This window comes from Pyxicephalus adspersus, chromosome 6 (genome assembly GCF_032062135.1).
Source record: "Pyxicephalus adspersus chromosome 6, UCB_Pads_2.0, whole genome shotgun sequence".
Lineage (NCBI taxonomy): Eukaryota > Metazoa > Chordata > Amphibia > Anura > Pyxicephalidae > Pyxicephalus > Pyxicephalus adspersus.
Genome location: NC_092863.1, coordinates 54,354,332 through 54,367,557, shown reverse-complemented (window position 1 = coordinate 54,367,557; position 13,226 = coordinate 54,354,332). Strand labels below are relative to the sequence as shown.

The following is a 13,226-nucleotide window of genomic DNA, read 5'->3' as shown; positions in this document are numbered from 1 at the left end:
TCCTGGGTCCGAAGTCGTAGGATGAAGAACCAGGAAGATGAGCAGAAGATGGCAGCGCCCAGAGTCCTGAATGTCGGGACAACGGGGGACCTGATGCAGGACACCCCTGGAGCTCACACATTACACGTTGCAATCCCAGCAAATAATCTTTATACAATAAAATAAAGGGTTCACCGTACCTTTGTAAAATGATGACCAACCTAAACTATCTAGATCAGTGATCGCCAAGCAGTGGTCCACAGTAATTTGGGGGGCTGCAGAAAAAATTGGACTTTATTTGCAATTTTTATGTTTTATTAATAATAAAACAAAAATAATATTCTAATAAATTCTTATATTCTGAATAACAATTTTCGCCTTTATTTTGCACTAAATTCACGAACTGTACTAGAGACAGAAAAACAAGGGAGGCGCAGCGCGACGTCAGTGTAGTCTGAAGTTGTATGAGGCAACCGTAGCTGAGCTGTACGCTTCAGTATTGTTTCCATCATTATAACAGTCACCCCGCTCCGCGAATACTGATTCTCATCCGTTTTATTTTATTTGTTTATTTCTCAGTTGCTCTTTTAAGTACGTATGACCTTAACTGTGTATAAACTGTTATATTTAATGGCATCAAATAGTTTGATAATTATCATTTCTTGTTTGGTCTTAAATTCAAATGAAATAAACTCATAATAGGTGAGAAAAAGCAAAAGAAAATTTTGCATTTCTTTAGTAATACCAAAGATAATGCAACTAATGATAATAGTAACAATTGTAATACTTCACTTAACCGTGAGCTGATTAATGAATCAGAACCTCCACAGTCCTTGTCAGGCACCACTAGAAAGATTAATATTTTACAAATGTATTTATCTTTTTAAAAAAAATTGTAATAATGGGTCCATGGGATTTAAAATAATGAATTTAGTGGTCTGTGAGGTCTAAAAGGTTGGCGACTGCTGATCTAGACGGACAATACCTTGCACTACCAGAGTTGTTAGTAGATCGGAAAGAGTACAGTCATATTATAGCATGTATGGTGAACTATAGATGTGATTTCCCCCTCACTATATTGATATTTACTGTTACTCTCTGTTTGCCTTTTTCTGACACTTCTTTTTAAATAAAGTTTTCATAATGTCCTTTGTTAATTATTTTCCTGCTAATAACTATAAATGACTATGTGCAATATCCAAATAATCCATTATTTGCTTGTGGTGCTAAAAACACAACTGGGGGAGTACTCAGAGTATCCTTGCAGTACATACAGTATTTTCTAACAACTTAATACAGAAAAATGTTTTTATCCTGTCAAGAGTTGAAAATATTTAAACAATACTATGGAAAGAAAGCCACCAGATAGGTTGATATAAACCAGCTTCCTTTCTACAGTAATACTTTTGTAATATTTCTAACCCCTGAAAGGGTTGTTTTTAACCCATATTCTTTGGGTGGAACTTTAAGTTTTAACGCACAAATGTCACCTGGAATATCCCCAGGAAAAAGCGCCCCTTCGTTGCTAAAAGGAAATATCTATGCCAGGGCAGTCCAACGAAGTCTGTAAGTAAACTCACTGTATTGGCTGGCTGCTTGGAGAGCCCAAGAGTATAAAGCTACGTACACACTTCCAATTATTATCGTCGGAAAACGAACGACGAACGTTCCTGCACGATATATATGAACGATCGTATAGCACCGATACTGCACATAGAGGTAACAACACGATCGTTCGTAGATATTGTACACACAATAGATACGATCGTTTAAGCGATAGAGGAACTATGTGCACGACAGGAAAGTGAACGGACGTTCGTTCATCACGCATGCTCTGAACATGGACGATCAACGAACGACCGTACACACGAACGATGTTCAACGATCGTCGTCCAATCCGATCCGCCGGTCCGGTCGTTCGTTTCCAGCGACTTTCCTCGTTCGTCGGCGTCGTTGGTTACTTTTTTAAGAACGATTTTTTGCCCAATCGATCGTTCGTCGTTCGATTGGAACGATAAAAATTGGAAGTGTGTACGCACCTTAAGTCCTGTATTTTAGATACTTTTTCACTGTATTCATCACCACACTCCTAGACTAAACAAGCAGTTCAGGAGTTCATATTAAAGTACTTTGCCAAAACCTCACAGACTTTCACAGACGTAGACAAAATATATTTATAAAAAATAAAACTCTTTAAAAACATTTGTCTTGCCTTATATGGAATATAAAGCTCGCAAACACCTCATAGCAACTGTTGCTTTTTATGAAATCAAGACAGTTCCCGAAGATTGTAAATAATTGAGGAGGTCTGGACACAATTATTTCTAAATGTTCCCTAAAAGGTAGAAAATCTTGAGTTAGGGCAGGCATTCACATTTTCTGAAACTGATTAAAACAGAAATTCTCCCCCTCACATTCCAAATCTCCCCCTGACATCTTCCTAACTGTTAATAACACAGTTATTTGTCCCTCCCCTCAGGCACATTGTCTTGGCATCACCTTCAATTCCGCCCTCTCTTTCACCCCCCACATTCAGAACATTTTCAGGTCCTGCCACTTTCACCTTCGCAACATCTCCAAAATCCACTCCTACCTGTCCCCAGAGACCACCAAACTCCTTGTACATGCTCTTATCATCCCTCGTCTGGACTACTGTAACCTTCTCCTCTCTAGTATTCCACTAACCTGACTCTCTCCTCTACAATTTATTATGAATGCTGCAGCCAGACTCATCCATCCCACCGCTCCTCTTCTGCTCCATCTCTTTGCAGTTCTTTACTTTGAATTTTATATTCTCTTAGAATCTAATTCAAGGTCCTGTGCTTTGCCCTTCAAATCCCACCACAGCTCTTGTCCCACTTACCTTTCTACCCTGATATAAAAATATCTGTATTTCCCCAAATGATAAGCCGCCCCACACTATAGGCTGCTCCATTCTATAAGCCGCACAAAATGCTCATTTATGTTTTAAAACTCCAAGCCGTCCCACCTTATTAACTGTAGCGTTACTATTATTAATATTATTAAACAGGATTTATATAGCGCCAACATATTACGCAGCGCTGTACATTAAATAGGGATTGCAAATGACAGACTAATACAGATCGGTGGGCAGCCCTCAGTGTCTGATTTTGTCTATTTTATCCCTAAAGTAGGTGGCAATGTCTTGCGCAGAGAAGGATGTTGTGGGGGGAGCAGGTGAAGGGTTTAGGAGGGAGTCAATTGTAGAGAAGAGGTTGCGTGGGTTGGAGGCTTGAGAGGAGATGACAGCGGGGAAATAATTTTGTTTGGTGACAGTGAGCTCTGTGTTAAAGCTTTGAACCTTGGTTTTGTAGTCCATGAAGTCAGCGCTGAGGCCAGATTTCCTCCACATGCGCTCAGCTCCACGAACAGACTTTTGTAGCTGTTTGGTGTGGTTGTTGAGCCAGGGTCGGGGGTTGGCAGGGCGGGGGTAGCGGAAGGTAGCAGGAGCAACATTATCCAAAGCCAGGGAAGCCAGCCAAGAGAGTGGTTTAACATGGTGGCAGCTTCGTCTGGGGAGGTGATTTTGGAGAGGGAGGGGGTTTGGGACTCAAGGCAGTTTGAGAATAGGTTGTGGTCAAGGTATCTCTCTGCCATTGACAAATATCTCTCTGCCATTGACCAGGTCTGGGATGTGGCAAGGGTTTGATAGGTTGAAAGTGATAAGGTTTTTACAAATCTGAAGTAAATACCGTAGTAATAAGAAAATAGAAGTAAAAACATCTACGTAATTTGGCACGCCCCTGGAGGCCTTTGCAACATTATAGTGACATCATACTGTAGTTGAGGGAGAACAATCAAATTGATAAAGTTTTGCACTTACCCATATCATGCCGCGAGGCAAGTCCTACGCTGCAGAATTTAAGCTCCAGGTCAATGTTTTCGCAAAAGAAAACGGCAATCGTGCAGCTGGATGCCACTTTGAAGTAGATGAAAATCAAGTGAGAAATTGGCGCAAAGATTAGGAAGCTTTGCACAAGCTTCCGGCACATAGGCATGCAAGGCATACAAGGGCAGCAAAATGGCCAAGCTTGGAGAAGTTAACTTAAAGAATGGATTCTGGCGCAGCGTGAGAACAATCGGGTATTTCCAACAGTGGCCATTAAAATGAAGGCACGAGAAATGGCTACTGAAATGGCAATTGATGACTTCAAAGGGGGTCATAATTGGGTTTCTCGCTTTATGAAACAAAATGGTCTATCTATCCGAGCCAGAACGACTGTGGGACAGAGACAGCCTGACGACTGGTAGAATAAACTTGACAGTTTTAGAGAGTTTGTCAGCAAGGAAATCGGGACGCTGAAACACCAGAAAATATTATCAACATGGATGAGGTCCCAATGCAGATGGACATTCCATCAACACGCACTGTCGATACGGTTGGTAAAAAGATCATATCAGTAACTACCACAGGTCACGAGCGGACAAATTTTACAGTTGTTCTAGCTTGCACTGCAAGTGCCAAAGAGCTGAAGCCATTCATAATTTTTAAGAGGGTGACAATGCCATGGGAAAAACTACCTAAGGGTATTAAGGTCTCAGTGAATAAGAAGGGCTGGATGAATGAGGACATTATGGTGGAATGGGTGGACAAATGCTACAGAAGGCGGCCTGGAGCTGGATTTTTTAACAAAAAGAAGTCCTTGCTAATTTTCGGCTCTATGTCTGCTCACCTGATGGATAGTGTTCATAAGGCAGTGAACAAGGTTGGTGGTCACGTGCCTATATTACCTTGCAGACTTACCAGTACATGCAAATTGTAGTCACTTGATATTGCTGTAAATCATCCATTTAAGTGCCTTGTAAGGATTGAGTGGGAAGAATGGATGGCAGATGGTGAGTATACATTCACTCTGTCTTGTCGGCACCGAGTTGTGACATAAAGTCAAGCGTGTGAATGGTTTATTTCGGCGTGGAACAACGTGAAACCAGAAAGCATACAAAACGGTTTTTGCAAAGCCGGAATCCTTCCTCCACCTACAAGCCTAACAGCTGCACAAGCAACATCTGGAATATCGGAGAGTGATACCGATGACGAAAGCGTATCTGACATTAGCTGACAATGCAGCACAGGTCTCAATATTGTCCATGTGCAGAAGGACCCTTTTCATTAAAAGGGAAAAAAATTGACGATCTCACGCTTGTGCAGTGAGATTGGCAAGTTTTTTTCCAACCTACATCACCCGATCTCGCACCTGGGTCAGGTGACGTAGAAAGAACCCGGAAGAAGAGGTGAAGATGGCGGAGCCCGGTGCGCCAGCTCAGAGACGGATACCGGGAGGACGCAGGACCAGATGGAAGAGACCACGGGATTGACTGACTGCACTATTGAAGGTAAGTGTATTTTTTTATTGTTTTTGGGACTTTTTCAGTTTACTTCCTCTTGAAGCCTATTTATACAAGGTCATTGGATAGGTTTTCTTTAAAAGATGGTATTGGGTACTCTTTTCTTACATATTTGTCAGAAAAAGAAGGATTTGATGACATTATTGAGGAACATACACAGCGCTGCGTAATATGTTGGCGCTATATAAATCCTGTTTAATAATAATAATAATAATAATAATATTATTAACAGCGGCAGTATTTCCAGGTACACCTGCCTGTGTCCTCTGCATGAGCGCCAGCTGTGCTCTGTGTGCAGCTCGCTCTCTCGCCTGTATTTGAATTGTGCAGGCAGCCAATGAGAGCCGTCCGCTCACCAGCCCGTTAGCTGTCTGCACCCCCCCCCCCTCATTTCGCTCCTCCCAGCTTTATTGACTACAGCACAATGTTTACACCGCTGGAAGGTTGTGTGGCCCGTGTGTGGAGCTCTCAGTCATGGCATGGGACAGGCAGGTCAGTGAGAATTGGTGAAAGCTGGCTGTGAGAATGCTGACTGTGGGTGAGATGTTTCCGGTGTTGTCTGTGCTGCATTCAGCTCTCTTTCTGTCCCTGATGTGCAGCTTGCCTAGTGATGTGGCACTGACCGGGGACCGCCAGGGCCCTGGGGCACGGGCTGCAGTGTACTTTGACAAGTTTTATTAAAATGAGTGCCAGGCCTCTTTGTTCTTATGGTGCAGTACACATGACAATGCAGTGATGTGTGGCTGGCTGCCTACAGCAATGGAAGGACAGACAATGGCACTGGTATCAGTGTTACAGAGAGGCCGGCAGTCTCCTCACTGACATGTCTTCTGCTTCCCGCCGACACTGGGCTCTACAGCTGGAGCCTGGGAATGGAAGGACGGCGGCCAGTGATGGTTAGCAATTATGTCCAATAAGAAGGACGGAATCGTGCCAGCTTTCTAGAACAACAACCGGATCTGTCCAATAGGAACGCGGGGCGGGCACATGTATGAAAGTCTAGGAAGCTGAGCGTAGACATGTGATGTGATGGCAGAGTGTCTCAGTGGAAAGGCAATGACAGGGGTTGGGGCTAATAGCTGGGAATTGTTTATGGCTCCCAATAGTTAGGTGTGTTTGCTGTAATGAATGATTATTTGGGCTCTGCATTCTGAAATGTTTTCAAAGATTTGCTAAATTTAACAAATTTAATTCAATATGAAGAATAAAAGTGATCATGTTTGTATAATGATGGGGAGGTTTTAAGTAGTCTATGAAGTTAAAGTGTAAAACTTATTTTTCCAGTTTTGGCAGTGAAAGGGTAAAATGCATCTCACTTTATCAGATTATTAATAAACAGGATTTATATAGCTCCAACATATTACGCAGCGCTGTACAATAAATAGGGGTTGCAAATGACAGACAGATACAGACAGTGACACAGGACGAGGAGAGGACCCTGCCACGATTCGGTTGTCACTGTCTTTGGGAGATCTCCCTTCACTTTCTGAGGATATTTTTTAGGGGTGTTTGTGTGTTTTCAAGTTGATTAAACTAAAAAATTAAATTTATTGTTATTATAATATTTTTTATAATTATTATCTTATAATTTATTATTTGTGTTTTTGTGTTATCATACCCAGGGTTATTCCTAACAATTAGAGGCCTGCAATATTAAACAACAAAGGTTAAACATGTCGATTCCCCGGCACTTCCTGGGTGTCTGACAGCATGGCACGCTCAGCGCCACCCAGTATTGTGATTGGCTGTTCATCAGCCACCCCACTGACTCCTTTGTAGGGGCACAGTATGCAGCATTCTTCCACACTGCTTTACAGGCACCAGCCAGTCAGTGAGCGTGAACAAATGTTTTTTTGTTTTGATGACAACTGTAAAATTTTGATTTCACTTCTGCTGTAGTGACTATGGTCACCAGGACAAACAGACAAAACCTCTCCATTGGGGAAGCAGACAGAAATCAAAATTTACAATTAAAATGTATTGAAAAAGGAACAAGTTAATTGGAAACGTAATCAGAGAAAATAAATATTTGTCTTCTGTTCTTTCACTGTCCAGGCTGCAAGCTTAGTTGGTAACAGGACACCACAGTATTTCTTAAAACAAGATCGCCAGGTCGAAAAAATCTACACAGAGCTATGTAAATGAAAAATTGCTCTCCTGTTGCTGAATGATGTGCAAAAAAAAATGGAATCTTCCTGTGTGTGCAAAATAAAAAAGAATCTTCCTGTGTGTGCAGGGAAACCAACACTTCCAGGAGTTTTCATGTGTTACCTGCAGTACTCAGGGGCTTCTATGACCACTATGTAACTACAGGACAGAATCACTGACATTGATAAAGATGCCTTTCCAAAGAGTCTCTGCAGACTTTTTTTTGTAGAAAGAATATTATTATTATGAAACCGTACTTATATAGCGCTGGCGTACTAGCAGCGCTATACATTAAATAGGGGTTGCAAATGACAGACAGACAGACAGACAGTGACACTGGAGATAGAGAGAACCCTGCCCAGAACAGCTTACAATCTAGGAGGTGGGGGAAGTAGCACACAATAAGGGGGGTCACTCATTCATATTTTTTTGTGACCTAATAGGTCTTGATTTTTGAAAACATCAGATTAACAAACAATCTAGTTGATTACATCCTGTAGAATGAACTTATAGTATATATAGTATTACATAGTAGTTAGGTTGAATTATGATGGCCAGAAGACTAAGTACATTTAGTGCCAGAAATCGTTATTTGCAACAAAAGTTATTATTATTAACATCATTGCTATACACTAATATATAATGCACATATAAATATCATTTATGTGGAAAATTTTAAATAACAATCTTGTATTTTGTATTCTGGTCTCCCCAGGGTTGTTAAACTGCAGAAGCAGATGTTAGGATAGAATTACTACTAGTGTGCCTTAGGAAGCCATTGTAAATGAAACCACACCAGGAAAACAATGATTTACTTGAATGGAAACAATTGTTCAGGCCTTTGTGCAAATTAGTGACATCGACTCTTTTGTTAGGAAAGTGGAAAATTAACTTTTATATTATCTGAACTGCTATAGCAGAGTTCCATCATGATTAAAGCCATAAATTTACTCATAAATGTATTAAGTGTAAAAATACCTACTATAAATATTAAAGGAATGCCTTTAAACAAAAAACAGCATCTGTTTATTGGGTGTGTGTGTACAAATTGTACATTTCTGTTTTATGGGCCATGTTGTAGCTACCAGGTAAATATACATTGTGGGGCAGTTAAGATTTTGGCACTGGTAGCTGGGCTATAACTTTCACGATGGAATTGCTATAACACAACCAGGCCTGTATTTAAACATTTAATTGATTATTCTTTATACTGAATAATTATTTATTGGTCTGATGAATCAAAAGTTGCACACAATTGCACATAATGCACACAAATAAGCAAGGAAGACAGACAAGGAGACAAAAGATGCTACATTAATACACTTTTATCATTCTATAGCAGAGGTTTGAAAAAAAGAAAATTGTTAAATGCAGTTAATATTGGGTGATGCTCCGAGGTTAGCACTCTAGACTTTGGAGTGCTAGGTCCCAGGTTCAAATCTTGGCCAAGGCACTATCTGCATCGAGTTTGCAGGTTCTCTCTGTGTTTGTGCAGGTTTCCCCCCACATTCAAAAACATGTCTATAGGTAATTGGCTACTCCCCAAATTGACCTTGGCCTGTGGTAATGCCATGTGACTATGGTTGGGGTGTTAAATTGTGGGTCCCTTTTGAGGGAGAGTTATTGACTTGACTAAAGATTTTGTGAAGCGCTCCTTAATATGTTGGAGCTATATAAATACTAGTTACAAAAAAGAATGCAATAATTTGTTTCAAGTTCAGAACCTAAAAATAAATGAGTACAACACACTCTCTATTTTATTACAATTACTTTTGAACTACTTGAGAATAAGGCTGTGTACTCACGTGAATATTTATTTGAAATATTGAAATATTATTGGAGAGTAGAATTTTTTTCTCACATTTTTGGTGTTTCAGAGGCCTAACAAGAAGTAACTGCAATTCTTCACAATGTGAGAGGAATCTCTAACTTTGTCCACTGTCACCAGTACAACAGATAACATTGGAGGATTCCTCCTCACTTCCTAATACAATTCTAAGCTGTCATTAGAATAGGTGATCCATTAGAAGATATTCTAGTGGTGCCCCTTGCATTTGCTCCCTCTTTTTTCAGTGGCAATAGTTTCCATGAGAAATAGCGAGGTCACATCATGGATACAAACAGTAATAGAAAGTGCAGTATAGAAAAGGAAATTAACAGGATAGTTTAGAAAAATGGCAGTATCAAGGGGGAATCTTTAGTAAAACATTAGTTTCCAATCTTTATTAAATCCAATGAATTAAAATCATATCAAATAATCCAAATAAAAAGAAAGCGGATTGTGCACATATATGTTACAAAAGTTATTTTGACCCTAGCATATATACACAAACATAACTGAATCTGCTCTAAGAATATCACTCATAGAAACAAATTTCAATAGAGGGAGAACTTCATTCAAGATAAATATCATTCGACGTGTTTCATAGAATTTAAGCTGCATCTTCAGGAATGAACACTAAACATTGTCTGGTCTAAATAGGAACATATAATAACAAACATATCAATATCATACCAAAGTATCATACAGTACCTGTTGCTCCTTTTCCGACGTGTGCTTATACCTACAATCCTTTTCCTTAAGAAAGTGAGAAGTAAGCATTACTAATTTTTTTGTGTATGTATATATTAGGCATGTATATATGTATGTGTATGTATATGTACATATTTGTATTTTTTCTACTTTGGTATATTGATATGTTTGATAAAATATGTCCTTATTTAGACCCGACAATGTTTTTTGTTCATTTCTGAAGAAGCAGCTTAAGTTATGTGAAAAGCGTTGAATGATATTATTCTTGAATGAAGTTCTCCCTCTATTGAAATTTGTTTACATGATTGATATTCCTAGAGGAGATATGTGTAATGGACTAGGGTCAAAACAACTTTTGTAACATATATGTGCACAATCCACTTTGTTTTTATTTGGATTATTTGATATGCTTTTTAATTCATTTGGATTTAAAAAATATTGTAAAATAATGTTTTCCTAAAGATTGTCCTTTGATAGTTGCACTGTTCTGAACTCTCTTGTTCATATCCTTACCTTTACAGCAGCCAGTTTCCTCCCAAACCACTTTTTCACTTCTGTATGGCCATGGTAAGCATTCCCTGGCCGAATGACTCGACTTCCTAGTTCCCCTTTCTTTGTATTCATTCCTTTGGACAAATACTTTAACACAGGATGGATCACAGCAAGTGACAGGGGAAACTGGAAGCTGGTCCCAAGTCATCCGACTGGGACCTGACCATCAAAGACATGCAGTGGCCAGTCATAATTAAAATAATCATATCATAAGAAAATGCCTGCTGGAAAGGTTAGTATATAAAGTCACCTTTTAGCAGGATTTACTCTATTCAACTTCCACTGTGGTGTCAGGTATACTTTAAGTAGTCTGTTTTAAATGAGTCTGTGACTTGAACCGGTTTACTAAAATTTTTTTCCTCTTGCTTTTCACAGTGTGTAATAGAAGACAATAAATCAAACATGGATATGGACAATACAGATAACCCGATATCACCTCCAGAAGTCAGTATTGAAGGTGTTGGAGGCCGGTAAGTTGACAAATGGCTAACTTTTACTGTAATTTATTATCAAAGTCAAATTGAAAGATTTATATATCCTTCGCTGTGACCAGTCAACCCGCAATACCGCACACCCAGATCTTTCAGGGAGAAATCATGTCATGCTCTGTACGCTTGAACCCAGCACAACTCCGTCTATTAATGCGCTTGTGCTAAAGGCTCCAGTACTAGAATATTGCTTAAGATACTTGATTAGAGACAGCTACCAAATTGTGTGGGTTTGACATGTCCCCAAAACTTTACATGAGAATGTTCAACATTTTTCAACATGGAAGAATTGTGTGTGAGGCGTACATAATGCAACTTGCTGATTTAGTGAGTGACATTTTTGAAACTGGGATTCAAACGGCTTAAAATCCAGCTAAGAACCCTTTTTACACTTCAAGTGTTGGGATGTATTTTTCTGTGGTTCAGCATTGCATTCTAACACAAGAATACATGTGAAGCATGTGGTTCTTTAAAACAATGTGTTGCAGTACTTGTATAAAGGTATGCAAATATGGTGCTTTTAATGCACAATAAATGTGCAACAATACAATGTTTCTAGTGTGCATCCATTCTAATATACAAATGAACTGTTTAGCCAGTGTTGTGATCCAAGCACATCTATCAGAGAGCGTATCCAATTTTTCAGACCTGTAGTGGGGTCAACTAAGGCAGCTTGACCTAGGTCACCCCCAACCCGCTATGGTTATGTTGTTTTCCTTTGTACTCTATTGTGTTATAGCTATTACTGCACCGTAAATTAGGGTGTGCAGTGAAAGGTGCCATACAAAAAAACATGCATTGCAGTGACCTGCAAAGCATGCTTTTTTTTTTTTTTGCACATTACTGAAAAGTTAGGGTAGATCCTAAGTGCTTACGTCTAGCCTACTGTAGGGAAGAGGAGGAATATATATGAGCATTGCACAGCTTGTGATGTTTATTATGGGGGACGAACAAAAACAATCCGAAGAAATTTACTGATCTGTGCAGTCCATGTCCATGTGATTTCAGAAGCAGTCAGCTAGCAAGGATCTGACTGACCTGTGAACATTACATTTTCCCTTACTCTGACCGCTCTCATAATCTCATGCCTATGACCAGATGTTATTGATCACTGGTAAGCAGAAAACAGGGCTTACATTTGTAATGAATAAATAAGTACCTATACACATAACAAATGTTTTTATGACATTAGCACACCATTTACCATTAAAACTTAAACTAAATTAAAAATAATATACAGTAGTTGTTAGATATAAATGATATATTTTTTTCATTTAACATACCATTTAGGAGAAGTAAATCCGGGCATTCTATATTAAAACCTTTCGTAAAACATGACATTTTCACCGTGCAAGTTACATTACCTTCCCCACTTTGTAAACTAATTTCAATATAATATTTAGCCTTGTAATGCTCTGGGGTCAAGAACCCGGTCTTGCTCTTTTATTTTTCTGCATCATTGAGAAAATAGTGTAGATGCAAATTACATAAATATTGTCAAAGCAGCACTAGATGGAAACAAAGCCGTGTAGTCAGGATGTGTTAACTTTCTATAAATATGGAATGTCTAGAATAAAAAATTACATATGACAATATGAATGATTTTGTATGTCTTTTTATAGCACCAGGACATTACACAGTGCTTTACAGCATGTACATTGTTTGATCCACATTGTTGTCATCTGAAGTTATGGTAAATGGCAACTTTTAGAAAAATTTTGTTAGTTTATCTGGTACAAAAAGCAATACAGAATTAGGAGGTTCTGACACATGAGATACAGATAACTGTTGCAAATATTGCTTTTGTAATGGTAATTTACCCACGGGTGACCACTTTAAAAATGTTTGTTTGTCCATCCAAAACCTAATCTTCCTGTTAGGTTACAAATGCAACAAGAGGGGTTTAATGTGCAAAGGTGAATGAAATCACCCAAAACTCCTAAGCAGAGAGGTACAGTGTTGGGGACTTGTTGAGGTTCTGACCGACCAGGCTCCAACTATATCTATTCACTTTATATTCACTATCCCTTTAAAAAAAGATATTCTATTTTTCAAATGAAGACAAATCACAGATTTTGGCAACAATTTATAAGCCCTTGCAGGTATTACTTGTCTATTCACACACCTTTACCCCTTTTATTGCTCATTCAGAGCACTAA

At 39.1% G+C, this 13,226-nt stretch overlaps 1 protein-coding gene across 1 annotated transcript in view; it reads left to right on the top strand.

The window, feature by feature from the left end:
* Positions 1–5,748: 5,748 nt before the first annotated feature.
* The window catches only part of MPHOSPH9 (M-phase phosphoprotein 9), a 34,099-nt gene continuing 26,621 nt past the window's right edge, over positions 5,749–13,226 (top strand). Inside the window, exons 1-2 of the mRNA XM_072413933.1 lie at positions 5,749–5,838; positions 10,955–11,049. Coding sequence (XP_072270034.1) covers positions 5,821–5,838; positions 10,955–11,049 — 113 coding nt within the window. The 5' untranslated portion in view covers positions 5,749–5,820. The remainder of the gene's footprint in view (positions 5,839–10,954; positions 11,050–13,226) is intronic.